The sequence below is a fragment of the Loxodonta africana genome, chromosome 13 (assembly GCF_030014295.1).
Source record: "Loxodonta africana isolate mLoxAfr1 chromosome 13, mLoxAfr1.hap2, whole genome shotgun sequence".
Taxonomy (NCBI): domain Eukaryota; kingdom Metazoa; phylum Chordata; class Mammalia; order Proboscidea; family Elephantidae; genus Loxodonta; species Loxodonta africana.
Window position 1 is genome coordinate 7,628,680 of NC_087354.1, and position 27,718 is coordinate 7,656,397.

The 27,718-nt window shown below is 43.4% G+C and overlaps 1 protein-coding gene and 1 pseudogene across 4 annotated transcripts in view; one reads left to right on the forward strand and one right to left on the reverse strand.

Moving 5' to 3' along the window:
* The window catches only part of CYFIP1 (cytoplasmic FMR1 interacting protein 1), a 195,790-nt gene that overhangs the window by 130,516 nt on the left and 37,556 nt on the right, over positions 1-27,718 (reverse strand). For 2 of the 4 annotated variants that reach the window (XM_064296201.1, XM_064296200.1), the window contains 2 exons: positions 1,511-1,634; positions 1,334-1,423 (listed from right to left, as the gene is read on the reverse strand). In XM_064296201.1, coding sequence (XP_064152271.1) covers positions 1,334-1,423; positions 1,511-1,627 — 207 coding nt within the window. In that variant the 5' untranslated portion in view covers positions 1,628-1,634. Of the gene's footprint in view, positions 1-1,333; positions 1,424-1,510; positions 1,635-17,834; positions 18,135-27,718 lie in introns of those variants that run through there. The other 2 variants (XM_064296202.1, XM_064296203.1) reach the window with 2 other exon arrangements.
* LOC135233066 (tigger transposable element-derived protein 1-like) lies at positions 18,351-26,933 on the forward strand (annotated as a pseudogene).

Here is a 27,718-nt window from a genome sequence, read left to right on the forward strand (position 1 = left end):
GAACACAGGCCAAGTCACATGCAGATGGATGGAAGAGTCAAGGGAAGCAGGGGAACGGTCATCGAAATGATACCAAATGCTAAAATCCAGATGAAGAGGCATAAACTCTCTCAGCTCTCCCCTTGAGATGGACACACTTGAAAACTCTGACCTGCCTGCCCAGAGGAAGCTGGTGGTACTGCGAGCAGGGCAGTGGGTCTCAGGGGCACGGAGGCACCCGTGCTGGGGCTGCCACAGTCACACGCTCTTGGCTGCAATCAACCTAGACAACCTGCTGGTGACTGCAGCCTGAGCATGGGTGCAATGCCCACAGAGCCCTCCAGGCCTCCGCACTAAGCCATGCGAGCCACCTGGGTCGCAGAGAAAACTCAGAGGTGTGCAAAGAAAAGCTAGAAGTGTTTCTGCAGAACTTATAGGGAGAGTTTCCATGGGAAAAGGAATGCCGTAACTTTTAAAACCCACTTTAGTGTTCTATTCTTTCCGTCATGATTTTCCTTTGGTAAAAATAGTAAAAATTACATTGATGCTTGTTAAAATGTCAACTGCAAATTGGTAATTCTTTTAAGATGCTTTAAAATGGCCTTCCTTAAAGGCTATCATTTAAAAATGTTCGCTACAATTTTTAACCCTACAATTTCGCTTCTATAAATCAAGCCAAGTGGAATAATAAAGTATTTAGAAAGCTACTCACCACAAAATTTTTTTATAATAAAAGGGAAACTATGTAAACACAATAATTAAATAAATTGTGAGCATTTACAAAACGGATTATAAGACCCGTTGCCATCAAGTCAATTCTGACTTATAGCAACCCTACAGGACAGAACAGAGCTGCCCCGAGGTTTCCAAGGAGCAGCTGGTGTATTTGAACTGCTGATCTTTTGGTTAGCAGCCAAGCTCTTAACCACTGCACGACCAGGGCTCCAATCATAGCCATTGAAAATTGCTTTTTCTAGCACATCTCAATGACATGTGAAAATGTTCATGAAATCACTAAGATGTCTCATCATCATAATAACATAATTCATTTTTAAAATCTACATTACATATGTGTGTACCCGGCACGTGACTCTAGGTTTGTAAGAAGGAGAGCCAACGGGGGGAAGGGGCCCTCAGGGCGCTGACAAAGGTTTTCTCTGGGCCACAGATCCAAAATATTTTTAAGAGTACATACTGTTTTTATAATAAAAAACAAAGGTTTCTTAAAAAAATAAGGCCTTTCATTTATGTTCTTCTCTTTTTCCTCACTGTATATCACACCAGGGTAACACCACAAAGGCCCCTACCCCAGCCATGCCGCCCTCCAGGAACGCAGCTGTGGGGACAGAATTACCATGCTCGAATGTACGGTGGCCTGCTCGATGTACCTTGCAATGCCAGTGACAAATGCATTTCTGTCTTCAAAGTTAGTGTTGAAATTTGGCTAGAAGAAAGAGAAAAAGCATGTAGACGCTGGAGTTGCTGCCCTGTGCCCCAGTGGCTGCACTTGGGGGTTTGGGGTGGGGCACACCTGGTAGAGCAGTGAGGAGGGTGGGGGCTCGATGCAGGGCTGCTGGTCAGGCAGGGGCAGCTCCTCCAGGAGATCCACATTGGACAGCGCGTCCTCCAGCGTCACCTGGGCTGCCATGCCGGCACTGGAACACAGACACGAAGCCACATTTCCTGTGAGGAAGGGCAGGCACCCCAACCGTCTTCCCGAGGCCAGGGTTGTCAGGCCATGAGTCCCAGGATCCCGCTTCCTATTACCCTCTCCTGAGGGCCATCTGGGGACCTCTCGGCAGGAAGGCTCACCCACTCTGGGAGTCACCACCCAGCCTCTCTTTCCTTGCACAGCAGTGGAATCGTACTCTCCTGGCCTCCAGGGGTGACATGGTGCACAGAACACAAGCTGCTGCGTAGGCAATCGTTTCGTCCTACTACTGCCCCCTCGGGCGTCGCTGTCCCCCTTGGCCATAATGAGGGGCATGCCCCCGAACTGCCTCCAACACCACACTGCTCCAAGGGCCACACGCCATGCCAGGCCGGCAAAGCTGCAGAGGACCCAACAATCCTTTCCCGCACACAGATACTTCCCAAGCAGTCCCTCCAAACAGGATCACATACTGGGGACTGAGACAAGAGGACAGGGGCCTGGTGCCCACAGTCTAGTTGGACGGACAAGACAGGATCACCAGGAATGCCCGTGCACCCCGTGGGGAGTACCGCCAGAGAGCACAGAGCTCAGAAGGTGAGACGAGGGAGATGTGGTTAGCAGAAGGCAGACAGTAGCAGCCTGTGCTGGCATCAAGAGCAGCAAGAGAGGAAGGCAGAAGGCACACGGTTAGGAGAAAGCCACATGACCACAGGGAGCCACCAGCACAGGGGGCAGCACCAGAGGCTAGAAGAGACAGGAAAGGATCCTCCCTAGAACTTTTGGAAGTGGCCCTGCTGACAACCCGATTTCAGACTTCTGTCCTCCAAAGCTGTGAGAGGATAAATTTCTGTTTTTTAAGCCATCAAGTTTGTGGTAATTTATCACAAAGCTATGGGAAACTCAGCACTAATCTGCTTCAGTCCCGGGTGAGGAGACACCAGCACATCTAGCTCGGCACTGCTCTAAACACAGCTCCACGGGCCTCTGAGACTGAAGGGCAAAAGGACGTGGTGCTCTTCCAGCCAGAGATGGATGGAGAAGAAAAAGAGAAGCCCCAAGGCAGTGCGGAGAGGAAGAAACTGGGAGAAGCAAAGTCATTTGTTTGTGGACTTCTGGGCCCCTCGGACTGAAAAGCAGACCCGACCCCATCCCATGCACCGGAGACTGAGGACTGGATGGCAGGGAGACCAGCACTACAGATACAAAAACAGACTTGATAATGAAACCCCCACCGTCATAAGGCACATCAGAACTTCCAGCCTAAATCTAACCAGGTTGTTTGCCTATAAAATAAAAATATCGACATTCTCATAGGATTTAAATACGGCCCAGAGTTTTTTGTTTTTTGGTTTTTTTCAGAGTTTCATAATATTCAAAATGTCCAGAAGCAATCCAATTTACTCAGCACACAAAGAACCAGGAATACCTCAACGCCTAAGGGCAAAGAGGAAACCCTGGTGGTGTAGTGGTTAAGTGCTACCGCTGCTAACCAAAGGGTCGGCAGCTTGAATCCACCAGGTGCTCCTCGGAAACTCTGTGGGGCAGTTCTACTCTGTCCCATAGGGTCGCTATAAGTCGAAATCGACTCGACGGCACGGGTTTTTTTTTTTTTTAAAGGGCAAAGACAATCAACAGACTCCAATGCTAAAAAATAACACAGATGCTGCAATAATCCAGCAAAGTCTATTTAAAGTAACTACTATAAAAATCTCTAACAAGCAGTTAAACACTCCTGAATTGAATTGAAAAAGGGAAAGTCTTAGCAAAAAAAAAAAAGTATATATATATATAAACCCAACCAACCCAGTGCTGTCGAGTCGATTCCGACTCATAGCGACCCTATATATATATGTATATATATATTTATATGTATATATATATAAAGAACTAAGTGAAAATTTTACAGCTAAAAAATACAATAAATGAAATAAATTCTGACATGAGCTCAGTAACAGAATGAAGTAGAGAGGAGTCAGTGAACTTGAAGATAAATCTGTTGCCGTTGAGTCAATTCCAACTCATAGCAACCCGCGTGTTACAAAATAGAACTGCTCTATAGACTTTTCTTGGTTGTGCTCTTTTTGGAAGTAGACCTTCAGGCCTCTCTTCCATGCTGCCAATGCGTGGGTCCGAACCATAAACTTTTCAGTTAATAGCCAAACACAAACCATTTGCACCACCCAAAGACTCTCAACTTGAAGACAGAGCAACAGAAGTTCTCCAGCCTGAAAATGGAGTCCCTGAGGGGCAGACACAGTTAAGTCCTTGGCTGTTAATCAAAAAGTTGGAGGTTCAAGTCCACCCAGAGGTGTCTCATGAGAAAAGTCTGACAAAGTAATTCCAAAAAATCAGCCACTGAAAGTTTTATGTTTTAGGATGACTAAGATTGAAAAAACAGAAAATAACAAATGTTGGTGAGGATGTGGGGAAATTGGGATCTTTACCCATTGCTGGTGGGAATGAAAAATGGTACAGTCACAGAAAACAGTGTGGCAGTTACTCAAAAAACCAAAAATAGAACTACTATATGACCTAGCAATTCCACTCCAAGGTATATATCCAAAAGACATGAAAGCAGAGACTCAAAAAGAGACTTGTACACCAATGTGCACTGCAGCACTATTCACAATGGCCAAAAGGTAGAAACACCCTAAAAATGCCCATCAACAGATGAATGTATAAACAAAAAGTGGTACATACATACAATGGAATACCACAAGCCAATCGCAATACTGAAGGATTCTACAGAGAAAATATTGTACAACACAGGACGCACCAAAAGAAGATGGAAGGAATATACAGAGCCATTGTAGAATTGGGTGACATTCAAAAACGTCGGGAGGGAGCGTATCATCAAGAACCAACTGTACTGAGGAAGAAGTTCAAGCTGCACTGAAGGCATCAGTGAAAAACAAAGGTCTAGGAATTGACAGAATACCAATTAAAAGGTTCCCACAAACAGAGCTGGAGGCGCTCATTCTTCTACCCCAAGAAATATGGAAGACAGCTACCTGGCCAACCAACTGAAAGAGATTCATATTAGTGCCCGTCCCAAAGAAAGGTGATCTAACGGAATGAGGAAATTATTGAACAATATCATTTGTGTTATGCACAAGTAAAATTTTGCTGAAGAGAATTCAAAAATGGTTACAACAGTACATCGACAGGGCACTGCCAGAAATTCAACCAAGATTCAGAAGAGGATGTGGAACAAGAGGTACCACTGCTCATGCCAGATGGATTCTTGGCTGAAAGCAGAGAATACCAGAAAGATGTTCACCTGTGTTTTATTGACTCTGCAAAGACATACGACTGTATGGATCATAACAAATTATGGTAACACTGCAAAGAACAAGAATTTCAAAACACTGAGTTGTGCTCGTGCAGAACCTGTACACAAACCAAGATGCAGTCATTCAAATAGAACAAGGGGATACTGAATGGTTTAAATCAAGAAGGGTGTGGTCAGGGTTGTATCCTTTCACCATACTTACTCAATCAGCGTGCTGAGCAAATAATCCGAGAAGCTGGACTGTATGAAGAACGTGGCATCAGGATTGGGGGAAGACTCATTAACAGCCTGCGATATGCAGATAACACAACACTGCTTGCTAAAGGTGAAGAGGACTCAAACCACTTACAGATGAAGATCAAAGACCTCAGCCTTCAGTATGAATTACGCTTCAATATAATGGTGTTGGTAAAGAATATTGAATATACAACGGACTGCAAAAATAATGAATAAATCTGTCTTAAAAGAAGTACAGCCAGAATGTTCCATGGAAGCGAGGATGGTGAGACTTCACCTCACATACTTTGGACATGTTAATCAAGAGGTACCAGTCCCTGGAGGAGGACATCATGTTTCATAAAGTAGAGGGTAAGTGAAAAGTACGAAGACTTTAAATGAGATGCACTGACACAGTGGCTGTACCAATGGGCTCAAGCATAGCAATGATCATAAGGATGGTGCAGGACTTGGCAGTGTTTCATTCTGTTGTACACAGGGTTGCTATGAGTTGGAACCAACTCAATGGCACCTAACAACAACAGTAGGAGAAATGAAGTCTTAATACAGGCTACAAATATGGATGGAGCTGGAAGACATCATTCTAAGTGAAATAAGTCAATCATAAAAGGGCAAATATTGTAGACCTCACTTATATAAAAAGACAAGAAAAGGCAAATGTATAGAGAACAAAGTTTATTAGTGACTACCAGGGGTGGAAAAACCGTGTTTCATTCTGTTGTACACAGGTTCACGATGAGTCCCAAACAACTCAACCACACCTAATAACAACAACAACTAGGTGTGGGAGTGAGGGGAAAAAGGGGGCTAAGGCGATGGAAATATCGCACTGATTAAAGGTAGAATCACACAGCCAATTATTGTAATTGCTGTCAATAAGTTGGACACCTATAAGAACTTGAATTGGCAAAAGTTGTGTGACAGATATACAACGATGACAAGAGAGAAAAAAAAATAGTAGTTGCTGCAGCTGCTTATGTACAACCAAAAACATCCTGGGATTTGGTTTCTTGGTTTGGAGGTTTAGGGTCATGGTTTCACGGGACATTCCAGTTAACTGGCCTAATAACACGCTTACTATTTCTGTTCTACCTCCTAGTTCACTGCGTAGTGCCTGGGGTCTTAAAAGCTGTTCAAGGCACAACAATTGGTCTCTATTCACCTGGAACAACAGAGGAAGAAGGAGAATCAGGAATAGGAGGCGGATATGGAATGTGTGGCTAATTGCCTCCATGAACAACTGCCTCTTTTACCATGAGACCAAAAGAGCTGGATGGTGCCTGGCTACCATTACTGAACATTTTGATCAAAGATTCCACAGAAGAATCCTGATCAAGAGGGGGAATATGCAGAAGAGAATTGCAAATTCTCATGGACTCCAGCGTTCTGGAGCCATGAAAGTTGGATGAATCTCTGAAACTACTGCCCTGAGATAATCTTTAAATCTTAAACCAAAAATGTTTCCTGAAGTCTTCTTAAAATCAAATAACAGTTCAGCTTCACTAGTAAAAAATATCTGCCTTGAGCATTATGCTCTTTTAAGAACTATCTATATGGGATCAAACTGACAACAGCAACTTGAAAAGATTAGAATTTATCTTAGGGGCAGTGAATTTATGTTAATGAGGGAAGAACAACTCAGAAACTGAGAGTGAAAATGGTTGTATAACTCAAAGAAGCTAATCAGTATCACTAAATGGTACATATAAAAACTGTTGAACTGGTCTATGTTTTGCTGTGTAAATTCTCAACAGGAGTAACAAATTTAAAAAATCTAGGAAGTACAGTTCTACTATGACAAACATGGGGTCACCATGAGTCAGGGATGACTCAACGGCAACTGGACTAAACCAGATGAAAAAAAATGAAGAGCCACAGGGACCTGTGGGACAGAAGAAAAGGCCTAACATTCACGTCCTCAGAGCCCGAGAAAGAAAAAAGGAAGGGCTGAAAAAAAAATTGAAAAATAAATGACAGAAAACTTCCAAACTGGGCCCTAGAAAAAAGATAAACCCTAAAGAAGTCCATACCCACATCCATCATAATCAAACTGCTGAACACAATAAAGATTCAAAAAAAAAAAAAATCCACCTGGAGCAAAGGAGAATGAAGAACACCAAGGACATAAGGTACTTATGAGCCCAAGAGACAGAAAGGGTCACATAAACCAGAGACTTCATCAGCCTGAGACCAGAAGAACTAGGTGATGCCTGGCTACAACTGAGGACTGCCCTGACAGGGAACACAACACAGAACCCCCCTGAGAGAGCAGGAGAGCAGTGGGATGCAGACCTCAAACTCTGGTAAAAAGACCAGACTTAATGTTCTGACTGAGACTAGAAGGACCCCAGAGGTCATGGCCCCCAGACCTTCTGTTAGCCCAAGATATGAACCATTCCCAAAGCAAACTCTTCAGACAGGGATTGGACTAGACTATGGGATAGAAAATGATACTGGTGAGGAGTGAGCTTCTCGAATCAAGTAGACACATGAGACTATGTGGGCATCTCCTATCTAGAGGGGAGATGAGAGGGCAGAGGGGGTCAGAAGCTGGCCGAATGGACACAAAAATAAAGAGAGAAGAGAAGGAGTGTGCAGTCTCATTAGGAGGAGAGCAACTAGGAGTACATAGCAAGGTGTACATAAATTTTTGTATGAGAGACTGACTCGATTTGTAAACTTTCACTTAGAGCACAATAAAAATTAAAAAAAAAAAAATCTTGAAAACAGTCAGAGAAAAATGACAAATTACCCGTAAGGGAACAACTGTAGACATCTCATCAGAAACCACTGAGGCCAGAAGGAAGTGGCACAACTTTTTTTAAATGCTGAAAGAAGTGTCAACCCAGAATTCTCCATCTAGTGAAAATACCCTTCAAGAAGGAAGGTGAAATAAGAACATTCTCAGATGAAGGAAATGAAAACTAACAGAATTCATTAACAGTGGTTCTTTAGACAGAAGGGAAATGATACCAGAAGAAAACTTAGAATATGAAGAATGAAGGAAGAACAACAGAAATAGTAAACAATTGAGCAACGGACTAAATATTTTCCTCTAAAGTTCTTTAAAAGAGGTTTGGTGGTTGAAAGCAAAAATTAAAATATCGTCCGATGGCGTTTCGGGTATATGTAAACGTAAAATATAAAACAACTTCAAGAAAAGCGGAAGAGTAAAGGCACCGATGGTATGCGGTGGTGAGATTTCTACATTCCACTTGAAGTTAGAAAATACTGATTCAAAGTAGACTGTCAAGATAAAAATGTACACTGTAACCCCTGGAGCAACCACTAAAAAACTATACAAAGCAATATAACCCAAAAACCTGCAGCTGTTGAGTTGATTCTGACTCATAGTGATCCTATACAACAGAGTAGAGCTGCCCCACAGGCTTTCCAAGGAGTTGCTGGTGGATATGAACGACCAACCTTTTGGTTAGCAGCTGTAACTCAACCACTGCACCACCAGGGCTCCATACAAAGCAATATAAGTAATTTATAAATAGATCATTCAAAATAAAATGAAATACTACAAATGTTCAAAAAACTTTGAAACAGAAAAATAATGAAATACTAAAAATGTTCAAAAAACCTTTGAAACAAACAAAAAAAAAAAAAGGCAGAGCAATGAAAAAAGAGGAATCTGACAGGAAATAAATAATAAAATGGTAAATCTATACCCAAACATATCAATAATTACATTATCACAAACTTTAAACACATCGGTTAAAAGAATGGGTAAAAAAGATTATGACCCAGCTACACATTCTCCCCTCCACGTGTCTGTCAGTTTGTTGTACTGTGGGGGCTTGTGTGTTGCTGTGATGCTGGAAGCTATGCCACCCGTATTCAGATACCAGCAGGGTCACCCATGGAGGACAGGTTTCAGCTGAGCTTCCAGAATAAGACAGACTAGGAAGAAGGACCCGGCAGTCTACTTCTGAAAAGCATTAGCCAATGAAAACCTTATGAATAGTAGTAGAACATTGTCTGATATACTGCTGGAAGATGAGCCCCCCAGGTCAGAAGGCACTCAAAAGATGACTGGGGAAGAGCTGCCTCCTCAAAGTAGAGTCGACCTTAATGACGTGGATGGAGTAAAGCTTTCGGGACCTTCATTTGCTGACATGGCACGACTCAAAATGAGAAGAAACAGCTGCAAACATCCATTAATAATCGGAACCTGAAATGTACGAAGTATGAATCTAGGAAAATTGGGAAGGGTCAAAAATGAAATGGAACGCATAAACATCGATATCCTAGGCATTAGTGAGCTGAAATGGACTAGTATTGGCCATTTTGAATCGGACAATCATATAGTCTACTATGCTGGGAATGACAACTCGAAGAGGAATGGTGTTGCATTCATCATCAAAAAGAACGTTTCAAGATCTATCCTGAAGAACAACGCTGTCGGTGATAGGATAATATCCATACAGCTACAAGAAAGACCAGTTAATACGACTATTATTCAAATTTAAGCACCAACCACTTGTGCCAAAGATGAAGAAACAGAAGATTTTTATCAGCTGCTGCAGTCTGAAATTGATCAAACATGCAATCAAGATGCATTGATAATTACTGGCAATTGGAATGCAAAAGTTGGAAACAAAGAAAAAGGATCAGTAGTTGGAAAATATGCCCTTGGTGACAGAAACAAGGCTGCAGATTGAATGATAGAATTTTGCAAGACCAATGACTTCTTCATTGCAAATATCTTCGTTCACCAACATAAACAGCGACTATACACGTGGACCTTGCCAGATGGAACACACAGAAATCAAACTGACTACATCTGTGGAAAGAGATGATGGAAAAGCTCAACATTATCAGTCAGAACAAGGCCAGGGGCCGACTACAGAACAGACCATCAATTGCTCATATGCAAGTTCAAGCTGAAACTGAAGAAAATCAGAGCAAGTCCACGAGAGCCAAAATATGACCTTGAGTATATCCCACCTGAATTTAGAGACCATCTGGAGAACAGATTAGACGCACTGAACACTAGTGACCGAAGACCAGATGAGTTGTGGAATGACATCAAGGACATCATCCATGAAGAAAGTAAGGGGTCACTGAAAAGAAAGAAAAGACCAAGATGGATGTCAGAGGAGACTCTGAAACTTGCTCTTGAGCGTCGAGGAGCTAAAGCAAAAGGAAGAATTGAGGAAGTAAAAGAACTGAAGATTTCAAAGGGCCTCTCAAGAAGACAAAGTAAAGTATTGTAATTACATGTGCAAAGAGCTGGAGATGGAAAACCAAAAGGGAAGAACACACTCGGTGTTTCTCAAGCTAAAAGAACTCAAGAAAAAATTCAAGCCTCGAGTTGCAATAGTGAAGGATTCCATGGGGAAAATACTAAACGACGCAGAAAGCATCAAAAGAAGATGGAAGGAATACACAGAGTCACTATACCAAAAAGAATTAGTCGACAGTCAAATCATTTCAAGAGGTGGCATATGATCAGGAACCGATGGTACGGAAGGAGGAAGTCCAAGCTGCTCTGAAGGCATTGGTGAAAAACAAGGCTCCAGGAATTGATGGAATATCAATTCAGATGTTTCAACAAACAGGCGCAGCGCTGGAGGTGCTCACTCATCTATGCCAAGAAATATGGAAGACAGCTTCCTGGCCAACTGACTGGAAGAGATCCATATTTATGCCTATTCCCAGGAAAGATGATCCAACCGAATGGAAATTATAGAACAATATCATTAATATCACATGAAAGCAAAATTTTGCTGAAGATCATTCAAAAACAGCTGCAGCAGTATATCCACACGGAACTGGCAGAAATTCAGGCCAGTTTCAGAAGAGGACGTGGAACCAGAGATATCATTGGTGATGTCAGATGGATCCTGGCTGAAAGCAGAGAATACCAGAAGGATGTTTACCTGTGTTTTATTGACTATGCAAAGGCATTCGACTGTGTGGATCATAACAAATTATGGACGACACTCTGAAGAATGGGAATTCCAGGACACTTAATTGTGCTCATGAGGAACTTTTACATAGATCAAGAGGCAGCTGTTCGGATAGAACAAGGGGACAATGATTGGTTTAAAGTCAGGAAAGGTGTGCGTCAGGGTTGTATTCTTTCACCATACCTATTCGATCTGTATGCTGAGCAAATAATACGAGAAGCTGGACTATATGAAGAAGAACAGGGCATCAGGATTGGAGGAAGACTCGTTAACAACCTGCGTTATGCAGATGACACAACCCTGCTTGCTGAATGTGAAAAGGACTTGAAGCACTTACTAATGAAGATCAAAGACCACAGCCTTCAGTATGGACTGCACCTGCACCTCAACATAAAGAAAACAAAAATCCTCACAACTGGACCAATGAGCAACATCATGATAAACAGAGAAAAGATTGAAGTTGTCAAGGATTTCATTTTACTTGGATCCACAATCAACAGCCATGGAAGTAGCAGTCAAGAACTAAAAAGACGCATTGCATTGGGTAAATCTGCTGCAAAGGACCTCTTTAAAGTGTTGAAGAGCAAAGATATCAGCCTGAAGACTAAGGTGCGCCTGACCCAAACCATGGTATTTTCGATCACATCATACGCATGTGAAAGCTGGACAATGAATAAGGAAGACCGAAGAGTTGCCGCCTTTGAATTGTGGTGCCGGCGAAGAATATCAAATATACCATGGACTGCCAAAAGAACAAACAAATCTGTCTTGGAAGAAGTGCAGCCAGAATGCTCCTTAGAGGCAAGGATGGCGAGACTGCATCTTACATACTTTGGACATGTTGTCAGGAGGGATCAGTCCCTGGAAAAGGACATCATGCTTGGCAGAGTACAGGGTCAGCAGAAAAGAGGAAGACCCTCAATGAGGTGGATTGACACAGTGGCTGCAACAATGAGCTCAAGCATAACAATGATTGTAAGGATGGCGCAGGACTGGGCAGTGTTTCGTTCTGTTGTGCATAGGGTCGCTATGAGTCGGAACCAACTCGACGGCACCTAACAACAACAACAACACATTCTCCACAAGAAACTCAGTTCAAATATAATGATATAGGTAGGCTGAAAATAAACGGGTGGAGTAAGGTTAAACCACGTAAGCACCAGTCGAAAAAAGCTGGAATGGCTCTATTAATATCGGACAAAGCCAACTTCACAGCAAGAAAATTACCAGGGATAAAGAGGTGCATTCCATAATGATAGAGGGGTCAATTTACCAAGAAGACAGAACAATCCTAAATATGTGCTCCTAATAACACAGCTACAAAATACAGGGAGCCAAAACTGTCAGAACCTAAATGAAAAATAGGCAAATCTACAGTTGTAGTTGGAGACATCAGTAATTGACAGGAAATCAACAAGGGTTCAACCAACTGGATCTAACTGACATTTACAGGACACACCTCCCAACAACTGCAGAGTATTTATTCTGCATGTTCACAACCATAAAATGCAAAAGAAAATTTCAAAACAACAGAGTCTTTTTCTTTCAACTATAACTTCCATCATCACAGCTTCCTGTCTCACACATCCACCAAAGCAGAAGCCCCAGCAGGGCCTTCTTCCCCAGCGAGAGCACAACGGAGTACCTCAGCCACCACCCTCCAGAGCCCAACCAGCACTGTGTCCCTGCCCAGTCCTGGCCCAGTCCCACAGAGACTGCTGGGGGCCTGCAAGTCCCACCGTCTGCCCTTTTCATTGCCTGGGCCCAGACTACAAGGAAAGTCCTTGAGGGTGGTCCATCCCTCTGTGCCTCCCCAAATGGTCGATGAGAAAATTAACAGGGCAGCCACACAGCTCAAGTGACCAACAGGCCCCAGCCTCCAACAGTGTTGTTCCCTCCCACCGGAGCCCACAGGGCCCCCTTCCTCCACCTGCTCAAGGTGAGACTACATCCCAGTGGCAGGAAGACATGTGGGGAAATGGACGAGGATCACAGAGGTTCAGTAAGCACTGGTAACTTTTCAACTGTAACTCATGTTAGTGACAAAAACTGCAATGCTAGATTCTTACATCCAAGGAAGTGTCAAACACTCGACTTACTTTAAATCAGGGTTTATGGACATTTTCTCTTGTATAAAAATAGTAATATTTATTGCAGATAAATCAGAAGATATGGAAAAGGAAAAAGAAACAAATATCACTCATAATCCCAACATCCTCCACAACAAAAAGATAAGCTGTCTCTTTCTTCCACCTTATTGTTTTGTAAAAATTTTCAAGTTGTTAAACATTCTTTAACAGCATTTTTGACTACCACCTAGCAGTGCTACGTGTAGACTCTTAGCTAAGTCCCTGTCGTTGGACACTGTTCTTTTATATTTTCCATATTTCCATATTCCATGTTTTTCACAGTTACAAACACCTCCCTTTCCCTGCAAACTGAACACCTTTGGGTGGGAAGCCATGAGGCTGTCCTGCACACAGTAGACCATTCCAGGGCTCTGCTTTCAGCGGTACCATAGGCACTTCCTATCTCTTCATCCTGTGTATCTTTCAGATAGAAGGGTATCTGTACAACCTTTTGCTTCATCTTAGGAAGTACACTTGGAATAATAAGCTGTGATCCAATTCTTGTTCTTTGGTACCTCAGGATTCTACCTCCAAGATTTCTCTAAAATCAGTCTTCTTGGTCAGCACAACTGGACTAAACCAAAAGTAAAGAAGTTTCCTGAATAAACTAAACACTTCGAAGGTCAGTGTAGCAGAGGTGGGGGTTTGGGGACCATGGTTTCAGGGGACATCTAGGTCAACTGGCATAATAAAATCTATTAAGAAGACATTCTGCATCCCACTTTGGAGAGCAGCATCTAGGGTCTTATATGCTAGCAAGCGGCCATCTAAGATGCATCAATTGGTCTCAACCCACCTGGAGCAAAGAAGAATGAAGAACACCAATGTCAGAAGGTAATTATGAGCCCAAGACAGAACGGGCCACCTAAATCAGACACTACATTAACCTGAGACCAGAAGAACTAGATGGTGCCCAGCTACAACCAACTGCCCTGACAGGGAACACAACGGAGAATCCCTGATGGAGCAGGAGAGCAGTGGGATGCAGACCTCAAATTTTCATAAAATCACCATATCTAATGGTCTGACTGAGACTAGAAGGACCCTGGAGGTCATGGTCCCCAGACCTTCTGTTAGCCCAAGACAGGAACCATTCCCAATGCGAGCTCTTCAGATAGGGATTGGACTGGACTATAGGATGGAAAATGATACTGGTGAGGAGTGAGCTTCTTGGCTCAAGTGGACACATGAGGCTATGTGAGCAGCTCCTGTCCAGAGGGGAGATGAGAAGGACAAGGAGGACAGGAGCTGGCTGAATGGATACAGGAATACCAGGTGGAGAGGAAGAGTGTGCTGTCTCATTAGGGGCAGAGCAACTAGGAGTACATAGCAAGGTGTATATAAATTTCTGTATGAGAGACTGACTTGATTTGTAACCTTTCACTTAAAGTACAGTAAAAAAAAATTTTTTTAAAAATCCATCTTCTTTTCTCCATCTCTAACTGCTAGTAAGCGTCCCACTGCTCTGGAAAGAAAGTCCACCTGGGCCCCCGAGTGTCTGCCACCTGAAGGTGCCCTCCTCTAGCCTCTCTCTCCTAAGCTCAGCCAGTCACCTCCTGAGAACAATGTCCTAGCCCTGATAACGACTGCATAGCTTCTCAATAAACTGCTGACTTGCTTATTGTTCACATCGCTATAAACCCCCACCACTAAATCTACATTCTGGGGGCAAGATCACCTTGTCTGTCCTGGCCTCTGTCTCAGGCCTGTGTCCACAGCCCCTGGGACACAGCCTCAACTGCACCTGAAGGACCAACCAATCTTCAGAAAGCCTTCATGCCAGTCCATCAGCACAACTGTGTTGAGCGTCCAACAGAACAATTGAAAGTACAACTCAGAATGCTACTGAAGCACGTCAGTGCTACCCACGAGCCATTTACAGTCAAGCCTTTTGATCCCATCTGTATCAACGTGTTCAGCTTGTACCAACGTGTACAAGTATGTGAAATGTGTGGGGCCTGGTCACAACAGATAGCATGTGAACCACAGGCAACAGGGAGCCAAGACTGGGTTTTAGTAAAATTGCACTGGCAGGACCCAGGTGCTCTTGCACTAAGAGGCTTTTAAAAACTAATATGTGCTGCTCTTTTTGTTATCATGAAACAATACATGCTCAAAGCAGAAAAAATAAATACTATGGGAGTAAACCGAAGTCAACTAGACCTACTTAAGCTTCAGTCACACAAGTGCTACCAGTCGGCACCTTCAGTCTATGTGTTTGCCCTCCCGCCATGGATGAAGCTACCCACAAACAACCACGTTTTCCCTTGACTAACAGCATAAAGCAATGACTGATATTCTGTCATCGACAGCTCCCAACCTTCAAGTTTGTTCCTCAATCCTACACCTTGTCAAGCTACAAAGTGAATTTAAATATGTTGGAGAACTGCTACTTTAATAAGCCAGCAACTAATTTATTTTGTAAATTTAAGATTTTTTTTAAATAAAGATTTCAAAGGAGGACATACTGGTTTTATTCTGCTGTTCTTCAAGGGATTTTTCAAGTGCTCCTCAGCCAATCGCGCAGTGTCTTCCTGGTGCGGGAAGGCCTCTGCTCTGTGCCATCCTGACTAGCCTCTGAGCATTTGCACAAGGTAAACTGTAAAATGTGGCTGATGAGAGTGGGGCTGGCTAATCTGAGCTCAGTAAGTATTGCACACCCTGCAGCAAACCTCCCCCAGGCTCCCTTTTCACTCAGCACATGTGTAAATAGTGCCTGCTCAATAGTCCTGAGGAGGCAGGAGAAAGGCAGTGAGCAGACCCCAGACAGTTAACTGTGCAGGGCACTGAGCCAGGGAGCCAGGAACAAGAATCCAAACCACTTTCCTGCTCCATTGCCCTTGGCCAAGTAAGGAGGATACTGGAGGGTGGGAAGGGAGGAGAAAAGCAGGCTGGGAAGTGAAGTGACACCTGAAAGCATTTATACCATACAAGACTCACCAGTCCCTCTCCACCCAGGCTCTCGCTCCTTGCTTCATCCAAGGTGCCTCGCACGGCCCTTGGGAGTCCCAAATCCTGCTGAACCCCCGCTCTGTGAAAACCCATGGGCTTAGAGGTCATTTGGGTGACATCTCCCTATGCTGCCCCGACATCCAAAGGGGTACATAACCTCACTTCATGCAGTGAGGTGTCAAAGGGAAAAGACAGACCATTTCTGTAAAACCTAACAGTCACCACATGCTTCGAAACAAAGACTTTTTTTTAATAAAAATCATTTGATCGTGTTCCCTGTTCCCGGGCAACATGAGAACAGGTTGCTAGGAAGAAAGTGATGCCTCTCACATTCAACCGGTGGTTCAGTTAAAAAGTAGTAACAGACAATAAGCCTTTATAAAAGAGTCTTTACAAAAGGGAGGAAATAGCACTCACACTGCAAAGAATCAAAACCAAAGCAGCAAGGCTGACCATAAATTTGGTAGCATGGATGGTGCCAAGAGATTAAAAGGAGAGAAAATGCATGTGTGAATGCTTGTTTCTATGTTCAATAAACAAAGCACCCTGGGAGCACACTGCAGAGGAGTCTTCCCAGGCAGGTGGCAAAGCAGCCGCAGAAACCAGACACGTGGAAAGGGAGAAGATGGGGGCCAGGCACCTCTGGAGGCAGCCATCTCAAGTGCAAGAACGAGGGGAGCACCGGGCCCGGGGAAAAAAGGGGACACCATCGGCACCCCGGTCTCCATTTCTGCCCCAGAGCTAAGGTGCCCAGGCTCAGATCTCGACTGTACTCCAGGTACCCTAGCAGATTCTGCCTCTGTGAAATCAGGCCATCGGGAGCAGAGACAAGGGCTAGCTCTGGTCACGCAGGAAGCAGTGTGTCGCGTCAGCAGTGTTACTGCCGTCCCAAGCGCTGCCAACATCCCTACAGACCTAAGCCCTTCTCTCCCAACTCCCCTGCCTGGCAGCTTCAGCATGGGCCCCTAGGCCCGGGACAGGTCTGGAACAGGACCCTGGTAGGGACGCCCTGCTCCATGCAGTAGGCAGGTGAATTTTACCACATTACAGGGAACATCGCTGAGGATTGCCAACGCAGTCAGACAAAACTGAATTTCCTACCCACGAGCTGGAGCTCTCACAGGGACTGAAAGTAGTAATTTTTTTATCTGTTGAAAATAGAAACTGCCGAGCCAGCTCAACACTAAGGTTGCAAAACATGATAAATAACCACAAAGCAGGAAAATGCAGAACTTAGGATTTTCATAGCCCGTTAAGTTGTCCTTAAGTCATCTGTGCGGCACACAGTTACAGGACAGCATACATGTGGGGTATTAACCTACAAATCAACATGACCTGTGCCAAGAGGTTTTTTTTTTTTTTTTGCTAGAAAGTAGATCTTTCCACCATTTCCAAACTTGTAATTTTTTATTTTACAACCTGAAAATATTTCATTTATCAAACAACATGGATCAAGCCCTGCAGTTCTTCAGAGCAGGCCTAATGTAATCATGACCAAAAGGAAGATAAACTATGAAATGTTTCTGCCATCTGGTACAAAATGTAAACTGGATTTTCTTCCTTTAATACATGCAAATAATGGGATTTTCCAGAAAAGCAGAAATTTCCAATATTTCGTGAATCTATTTGTATGTAAAATAAATGATCTAAGGAAAAAAATCATAGCTCACGTGTCTGGGTCACCAAGTGGACGGCTTTAACAAGGAGAAGTTTATCCTCTCACAGTCCAGAAGTCTGAATTCAGGCTCCAGCTCCAGGGGAAGGCTTTCTTCCTCTGTCGGCTCCAGAGAAAAGTTCTTGTCATCAGTCTTCCCCTGCTTAGGAGCTTCTTAGTGCAGGGACCCTGGGTCCAAAGGAAGCCCTATTCTCCTGGCTCTCGTTTCTTGGTGGTGTGGGGTCCCCATGTCTCTCTGCCGGCTTCTCTCTTTTATATCTCAAAAGAGACTGGTTTAAGACACAGCCTAATCATGTGCCTCATTAATATCATAAGGTAGGATTTACAACCCACAGAAAATCACATCAGGTGACGAGTGAATGAGTGAATCGTGGCCTAGCCAAGGTGACACATACTTTGGGGACACAATTCAACCCATGACATTACCTTTCAAAAGAGCACTTTTCTGTATTGCCAACTGTGGAACAGTGTCAGCATGAATTTGTGACAAAGACCTGGCGACAGAACGCTTACAGCACTGGGGGCTACCAGTGTGATTAGCCAGGCAAAAAGTCACCAATTAAAAACCGAAGGGACATCTTCCTAGTCTAGCTTTACTACTGAAAGAATTCAATTTTTTATAATGCACAAAAAATTAAATTCAAATTCTATTCTCAAGTCAGCCTTGGTCTCTTTCGCAATCAACTCAAAAGAACTGCTTTATCAACAGGAAGGAAAAAATCAAGTTAGCTTTAAAAAGACACTAGATGGTACTGAAGTCTGAAGCTGGTCTTGCTGAGGAACCTTAGAGTCCACATACCATGGTGGCTCATCTCCTCCTGCACCCACACCAAGCTCCCAGAAAGGCTGAACCCTCAGCTTGCCTCCTCCCTCCCCTCCCTCTGCAGACCCTGCAGTCTCCCAGTGCCCCTCCTCCCTAATAACCACCACCATGGCTCAGCCCAGCCTGGCTCCTCACCAGCCTGGACCCCTCAACCTCTGCGCTCTGCTTTTTCATTCTTTTTTACTGTGCACGGCACAGCTCCAGTGATGCCACTCTCCTGCTTAAGTTTTCACTGGCTCCCTGTAGTTTTCAAACTCTGTTCGATGGAACCCCTGGGTGCCTCAAGATGACAAGGGAGAGCAGCCCGGCTTTTATATTGGGACTCCAAACAGAGATTATACGAAAACACTATTTTGATACTAAAAAAGGGGAGAAAGGTCCAGTATTCCACAGAATAAGGTATCCTACTCAAGGGCCCTCCTCACCACTTTCCTCCCCCTACACAGCATGGCCAAACTTCTAAGCATACAGATAAACTCCACTAGAACCTAACTTAACTGCTCAGTCTGACAAATGCTTGGATTAGGTAAGATTCCCATTGGTGGGGTGGTTGCTTTTCTCCATGATCTGGGATCCAAAGACAAAGCATGATTTTCTGATTACTGAATATCTTCATCATCGTGGCTTTCTGTCAACATTCACACAGAATCCAATGTACCTTTAGGAGTCACAAATGGAAGATAACGTATTTTCAGCTCCCTTGATTCTAATCGAACAGACTCCACTGAGGCAGACTCTGGAGCCCAGAAGAAGGCTGTTGCCATTGGCATAGTATAGGGGCATTACCAAGACCCCAGTTAGACTTGGGCAAAGCTCCTCAACAACAGTAACAACTTGCCCCCAGGCAAAGACGGAGACTTATCCACACATAATAGCTAAATGTACTGTAGGCCTACCATGCTCCACCAGCAAGGTTCTCTGCATGTATGTTGTCAATGAGCTTCCTGACCAAGCCAGGAGAAGATACATGATCCTCCTCACTCCACAGAGGAAGAAGCCAAGCCTGGAGGGGCAAAGAGGCTGGCTACAGGCCCCACGGGTACCTCTTGTGGTGTGCCTCTCCCACCACCCACTATGACTGAGAATATCACTCCTGCCCACCCACCACAACCGTGGAGCTCACTAGTATACAGGCATACCTCGTTTCATTGTGCTTTGCTTTACCGCGCTTTGCAGGCAGTGCACTTTTTACAAATTGAAGGTTTGTGGCCACCCTGCATTGAGCAAGTCTATCAGCACCATTTTTCCAACAGTATGTGCTCACTTCCTGTCTCTCTGTCACATTTTGGTAATTCTCACAGTATCTCAAATTTTTTCATTACCATTTTATTTGTTATGGTGATCTTTGATCAGTGATCTTTGAGGTTTCTATTGTCGTTATTCTGGGGTGTCACGAACCACACCCATTTAAAACAGCAAACAATCGATAAATGTTGTACGTGTTCTGACTACCCCACGGACCAGCCATTCCCTCATCTCTCTCCCTCTCCTCGGGCCTGACTATTCCCTGAGACAAGATAATACTGAAATTAGGCCAATTAATAACCCTACAATGGCCTTTAAGTGTCCAAGTGAAAGGAAGAGTCACACATCTCATTTTAAATCAAAAGCTAGAAATGATTAAGCTTAGTGAGGAAGGCATGTTGAAAGCCAAGACAGGCCAAAAGCAAGGCCTCTTGGGCCAAACCGTTGTGAATGTGAAGGAAATTAAAAGTACTACTCCAGTGAGCACATGAATGATAAGAAAGCAAAACAGCCTTATTGCTGATATAGAGAAAATTTTAGTGGTCTGGACAGAAGATCAAACCAACCGCAACAATCCCTTAAGCCAAAGCCTAATCCAGAGCAGGGCCCTAACTCTCTTCAGTTCTGTGAAGGCTGAGAGACATTAGGAAGCTGCAGAAGAAAAGCCTGAAGCTAGCAGAGGTTGGTTCACGAGGTTTAAGGAAAGAAGCCGTCTCCGTAACACGAGCGTGCAAGGTGAAGCAGCACGTGCTGATGCGGCAGCTGCAGCAAGTCGTCCAGAAGATCTAAGGTAACTGATAAAGGTGCCTGCACTAAACAACAGATTTTCAGTGTAGATAAAAGGCCTTACATTGGAAGAAGATGCCATCTAGGATCTTCACAGCTAGAGAGAAGTCAACGCCTGACTTTCAAAGGACAGGCTGGCTCTCGTTAGGGGCTAATGCAGCTGGTGACTTTACGTTGAAGCCAATGCTCGTTTACCATTCCAAAAATCCTAGGGCCCTTAAGAATTATGCTAAATCTACTCTGCCTGTGCTCTGTAAATGGAACAACCAAGCCTGGATGACAGCACACCTGTTTACAACATGGTTTACTGAATATTTTAAGCCCACTGTTGAGGACTACTGCTCAGAAAAAAACATTCCTTTCAAAATATTACTGCTCATTGACAAGGCAACTGGTCACCCAAGAAATGTGATGGAGATGTACAGGGAGATTAATGTTTTCATGCCTGCTATTTTAGTAATACAATATCCATCCTGCAGCCCATAGATCAAGGAGTAATTTCAACTTTCAAGTCTTATTAAGAAACGCATTTCGTAAGGCTATAGCTGCCGTAGATACTGACTCCTCTGATGGATCTGGGCAAAGTAAACTGAAAACCTTCTGGAAAGGGTTCACCATTCTGGATGCCATTAAGAACATTCATGATTCATGGGAGGAGGTCAAAATATCCCATTAACTGGAGTTTGGAAGAAGTTGATTCCAACCCTCATGGATGACTTTGAAGGGTTCAAGGCTTCAGTGGAGAAAGTAACTGCAAATATGGTGGAAACAGCAAGAGAGCTAGAATTAGTGGGGCCTGAAGATGTGACTGAATTGCTGCAATCTCATAATAAAACTTTAGCAGATGAGGAACTGCGTCTTATGGACGGGCAAAGAAAGTGGTTTATTGAGATAGAATCTACTCCTGGTGAAAATGCAGTGAACACTGTTGAAATGACAACAAAGGACTTAGAATACTACATAAACTTAGTTGATAAAACAGCGGAAGGATCTGAGAGGATTGACTCCAATTTTGAAAGAAGTTCTACTGTTGGTAAAATGCTATCAAACAGCATCGCAGACTACAAAGAAATCTTTCGTGAAAGGAAGAGTCAATCAATGCAGCAAACTTCATTATCGTCTTATTTTAAGAAATTGCCACAGCCACCTCAACCTTCAGCAACCGCTACCCTTATCAGTCAGCAGCCATCAACATCAAGGCAAGACCCTTCACCAGCAAAAAGATTACAACTCGCTGAAGACTCAGGTGATGGTTAGCACTTTCTGGCAATAAAGAATTTTTTAATTAAGGTATGTAAATTATATTTTTAGACATAATGCTATTGCACACTTAACAGACTACCCATAAACCCAAAACCCACTGCCATCGAGTATAGTGTAAATCAAATTTTATATGCACTGGGAAACCAAAATATTCGTGTGACTCGCTTTATTGCGATATTTGCTTTATTGTGATGGCCTGGAACTGAACCTGCAATATCTCCAAGGTATGCCTGTATAGTGGTCCAGCCTGAGCAATGATGCCGTATGGACGGAATCATTACGGCAGCTGCTAATGTTGGCAACCAAGCATTAAAGAGGGCACAGGCATGATTTTCAGCACAAGATCCAACTCCACTGCTCATCATTCCAGTCTAGAGGATCTCAGCCTTTTGAGAATCTCTGCTGCTTGGAAGGGTAGGGGCCTGGTTTTGTCATCCCCTACATCACGTGGTGTGTGTTTTCAGTAGAACTTTAAACCCTAGGGGAATTTGTCAGACTCCTGCAGGATTTTGTGCTTATCTCCGCCCTGGCTCAGGAAGCTCAGGAGTCCTTGGTGGCGGGCACCTGTGTTGGGTTCTGGTGCCTCTACCAGATAGTAAAGCACTGCCCTACCCCACCTCTTGGGGGTGTCACTGTCCTGGGCCAGAGCCCCACCCATGTTATCCCTGAGCACTTTAAACTCGTCCAGTCTGAGATCAAGTCCACGAACTTGGCCACCACTCACCCTACACCCAGCCTCCCGAGTTCTACCAAGGTGCAGCCATTCAAGCCACTCTAGCTGAAAATGTTGACACAGCTTTGGCATCTTCCCTACTAAGTTTATGGAGAAACTCCCTGAAGCTGGACTTGCCCCTGTCACTGTCACTGTATCCTGGGGGCAGCCTTTGTCCTCAGGGGGCAATGAAGTCCCACAAGAGCTGACAAGGCATCAGGACAGCACAAGGAGGCTCCCTGTAAAGATGGCCCGATGCCGCTATTGGGCCCACATGCCCCAACAACTTTTCAGACCAGGAGGGAACTAAAGAGGCAGAGAGTCTCTCAAGTGAACCAGAATCACGATTCTCACAACCTGACTTCTTTTCGATCCTCTTCTCAAGAACTGAGGGAAAAGTTTACCAGGCCAATTAGCCCATCAGTTAATTGGCTCTTAGCCTCAAAAGGACAAAAGCAGCAGTTCTTCACCAAGTTTATGCTTATTTTTTCCAACATTAAAGTAGTGCACGCACACTGAAGAACATTTGAAAATGGAAATCACACTGGCCCATGGCCCAGCCCATAGAGACCCACTACCGGTGCTTCAGCAACCTCATTCCACTGTGTCCCCAGCCCAGCCCCTTCACAGAACTGGAATTGTACTGCATATAGCCTCTTCCGTCTTGATGTTTTCTTCACTTAGGCTTTATCATGAAGATTCTTTCATGCTGGGATATCGCCTTCATCTGCATCTTACCATAAATGTTCTTCAAGCGCAGAAACCCAGTACTCTTTAAGTCTTCCCTTGGTGTTAACCATTTAAGCAGCTGTTAACAATTTTTCTATTTTAGAGAAAAGTCTAAGATTATTATCTCTTAGCAGAAAAGCTTAGTATGCTTCATCAGATTACTTCCTGGCACTGCATTCCAGGAGGGAATTCTTACGTGGAAGACTATCTTTAAGACTGCAGATGGTTTGGGGCAAGATATCCCCACGAAGGGTCCCATCAGTGAGTCGAATCCTGACACAGGCATGGTGCTTCACCCCAGTTGCCAAAGAACCCATTCTCATTCTTTACAATGCAATAAGTAAAAGGGTATCTAAATGTTCTTTTAATTTGCATCTTTTATTACCACAGTTGGTAACCAAGCATTAAAGAGCGCATAGGCATGTGTGGATTGAAATCTTTATATTTTCCTCATCAATTGATAAAGGCACTTCTACTATTGACACCGAAGATATTAAAAATTTAGTTGCTACAAAATTTCCAAAGTCAGGCAACTTGCATTTTTATTTCACTTAATTTTTTCTTTAAAACCTAAGCTTTCAATTTTTACCATATCAAACTATTTAGCTTTTGCCTTTTCGAATTTCCTCTTTCACTTCTAAATTTACCAAGCATAAAGAAGTTGGCTGGCCCAGGCCCAGGGCAAAAAGTTGTTTCTAAACAATAGCCCCAATCTCAGCAAAACTGCTGTCATCGCTATCAGAGCTCAGAAAATTGCCCACCTAAGAAATAATTTTAAGGCAACATTTATCTCAAAAAATTAATCTGAAAGTAATATTGGGATTCATAAAAAGTTCAGTAAACTGATGACAGTAATTTTTTTACTGGACCTCAGACACACAGCAATCCTTAGACTTGGACGTGCTCTTATCTTAATGAGTTCTGTTTAATGTCATGAAGACATGTGATCTTAATATCCACAACCAAAGCTGGGCCCTGCCCACAACTGGCATCTAATCCTGATGCCCCAATGACATGCTACCCATCCCATACGAAGCACCATCTTGAGGCCCACAGCTATTACTCCCTACTTTCTTTTTTATAAGTTGTACACTCACTTCTCACTTATTGACATGGTTAGGTTCCAAAGACCAAGTCATTATGGAAAATGGAAATTATGCAAAATTGGAGGATGGCCATATCAGATCACAAAAAGCAGGATAACCTTCATCACTACATAACTGCCAAACGATATCATTATGTAACTGCCAAACCACTGAGAATCATGGCTCAGCCTTGTTGACACACATAACCTTAACCACCACAGCCAGCAATACTCTCCTCGCACCTCGGTGTTTGTTACTGTCAGATGTACATCATTAATGCGCAAAACAGATTTTTTACTACTGTCATAAACGTAAAATGTCAGTGTTATGGACTGAATTGTGTCCTCCAAAAATGTGTGTCAGCTTGGGTAGGCCTTGATTCTCAGTGTTTGTAGGTGTCCACCATTTTGTGATCTGATGTGATTTTCCTGTGTATTATAAATCCTAGACTCTATGATGTTAATGAAGCAGGATTACAGGCAATTATGTTAATGAGGCAGGACTCAATCTACAGGATTAAGTCCTATCTTGAGTTGATCTCTTTTGAGACATGAAAGAGAGAAGCAAGCAGAAAGGAGAGGGATCTCCTACCGCCAGGAAAGAGCAGCTGGGAGCAGGGTGAACCCTTTGGACCCAGGGTCCCTGCACTGAGAAACTCCCAGGCCCAGGGTAAGACTGATGACAAGGACCTTCCCCCAGAGCCAAAAGAGAAAGAAAGCCCTCCCCTGAAGCTAGTGCCCTGAATTTGGGCTTTTAACCTCCTACACCATAAAAGAATAAATTTGTTTGTTAAAGCCACCCACTTGTGGCACTTCTGTTAAAGTAGCACTAGATAACTAAGACCGTCAGATGATGATATTCAGTAAGTGAGGAGTAGGTGTATTTCACCTGGAGGTATTCTTAAAAAACCCTTTTAAAACTTAGTCTTCAACTTTATAAAAAGGGATAAAATGCTATGTTTAATTGCTAGATTTACTTTTTCCACTGAAGACTGTACTCTGCATTACTAGGATTTCAACTCATTACATGCCACTCCAGAAGCTTCACGTGGACTGGGGCAGAACACTGCCCTGTGCAACACCCGCAGGAGATGTGCCAGCCTCCCACTGACAGCACTGAGGTGGTACACAGGGTCTTTGCTGCAATGAATAGTGAGGAAAATTCTTGTATATTAATACACTGCAAGATGTGCAAAATATATTCTCAAAGGTAGGACAGCATACTTTTTCTGTAAAGGGCCAGAATTTGGTTTACTGTCCTGTGGGCACATAGGAGAATAGCCTTAGTCTTAGGAAATACACTGAGGTATTTGGGGGTAAAGCACCTCAAATTAATGGGAAAAAAAAATTTAACTGTGTATGGCTCTTTGTACCATTTTTATTTTTATAATGTTTTGTAAATTTGACATTATTTAAAGAGTGAAAATGAAATATTCCTCTGAATATTTATTTTTGTGAAGAGAAAAGGAATATTAAAAGTTCAAAACGGATTTATCACAATTCCTTGAAGTATTTTTTAAATTGCTCCACATTGCTATAACCTATGACAAGTTACAGAAACCTGCATTTTCTGTGAAGTAAAAGGAGATATATATAATCAGAGGATGTAATCTGGAAACCCCTGAATCTGTCCATAATAAGGTTTTACCCAGAGAGGCTTATCTTCCCATGAAGACAGCTTCCAATAGACCCTGACCTTTCAACCAAGCTGGGCCAGGGACACCAAGATTTCTTTTTTTTTTAAATTGGGCTTTTAGGTGAAATCTTTATAGCTCAATTTAATTTCTCATTCAAAAACTGACACACATATTGTTTGGTTACATTGGTTACAATCCCCACAATGTGACAGCATGCTCCCACTTACCATCCCGGGTTCCCGATGTCCATTCGTCCAGCCAGTTCCTGTCCCTTCCTGCTTCTCATTCTGGCTTTGGACAGGAGCTGCCCATTTGGTCTTGTATATTGGACTGAACTAAGAATCACATTCCTCACATCTGTTATTTTTTCTGTTATATGCCTGTCTGTCTGATCTTTGTCTGAAAAGTGGGCTTCAGGCATGGTTTTAGTTCTGGGTGAGCAGAGCATCTGGGGGCCACACTTGCGGGGGTTCCTCCAGTGTCTGTCAGACTAGTAAGCCTACTCTTTGTACGTGAATTTGAATTCTGTTCTACATTTTTCTCCTGCTCTGTCCAGAATTCTCTGTTGTGAGCCCTGTCAGGGTGGTCGTTGGTGGTAGCCGGGCACCATCTAGTTTTTTTGGCCTCAAGCTGCTGGAGTCTCTGGTACATGTGGTCCTTTAGTACTTTTGGCTAATATTTTCATTGTCTTCTGTTTTCTTCATTCTGCTTTGCCTTGGGAGGTGAAGGGATGGTGCCAATAGGTGCATCTTAGATGGCTACTCGCAGGCTTTTAGGACCCCAGAAGCTACTTACCAAAGTGGGACACATTTTTTTTTATAAACTTTGTTACACCAATTGACTTAGATGTCCCTTGATATTATGGTCCCCAGTCCTCAGCCCCAGCTACTCAGTCCCTCAAAGTGTTTAGATGTATCTAGGAAACTTTCATGCTTTTGTTTTGGTCTAGCTGTGCTGACTTCCCCTATATTGTGTGCTGTCCTTCCCTTCATCAACGTTGACACCTGTCTACTATCTAGTTAGTGATTTCCTTCCCCTTCCCACCCCACCCTTGTAATCGTCAAAGAATGCTTTTTACTGTGTAAATGTTTTTTTGAATTCTTCTAATAGTGGTTTCATACAATATTTGTCCCTTTTTGACTGGCTTATTTCACTCAGCATAATGCCCTCCAGATTTATCCAAGCTGTGAAGTGTTTCATGGATTCATCACCGTTCTTTATCGTTGTTTAGTGTTCCACTGTGTGTATGCACCTCAAGGTGTTCATCCATTTATCTGTTGATGGTCACTTAGGTTGTTTCCATCTGTCTGCTATTGTGAATACTGCTGCAATGAACATGAGTGTGCCTATGTCTATTCACATGCCAGCTCTTGTGTCTCTAAGGTATATGCCTAGCAATGGGATTGCTGGATCATATGGTGTTTCTATTTCTAGCTTTTTAAGGAAGCGCCATATCGTTTTACAAAGTGTTTATACCATTTTACATTCCCACCAGCAGTGCCTAAGAGTTCCAACCTCCCAACAACCTTTCCAATACTTGTTGCTTTGGATTAGTGCCAGTATGGTCAGGGTGAGATGGTATCTCAATGTAGTTTTGATT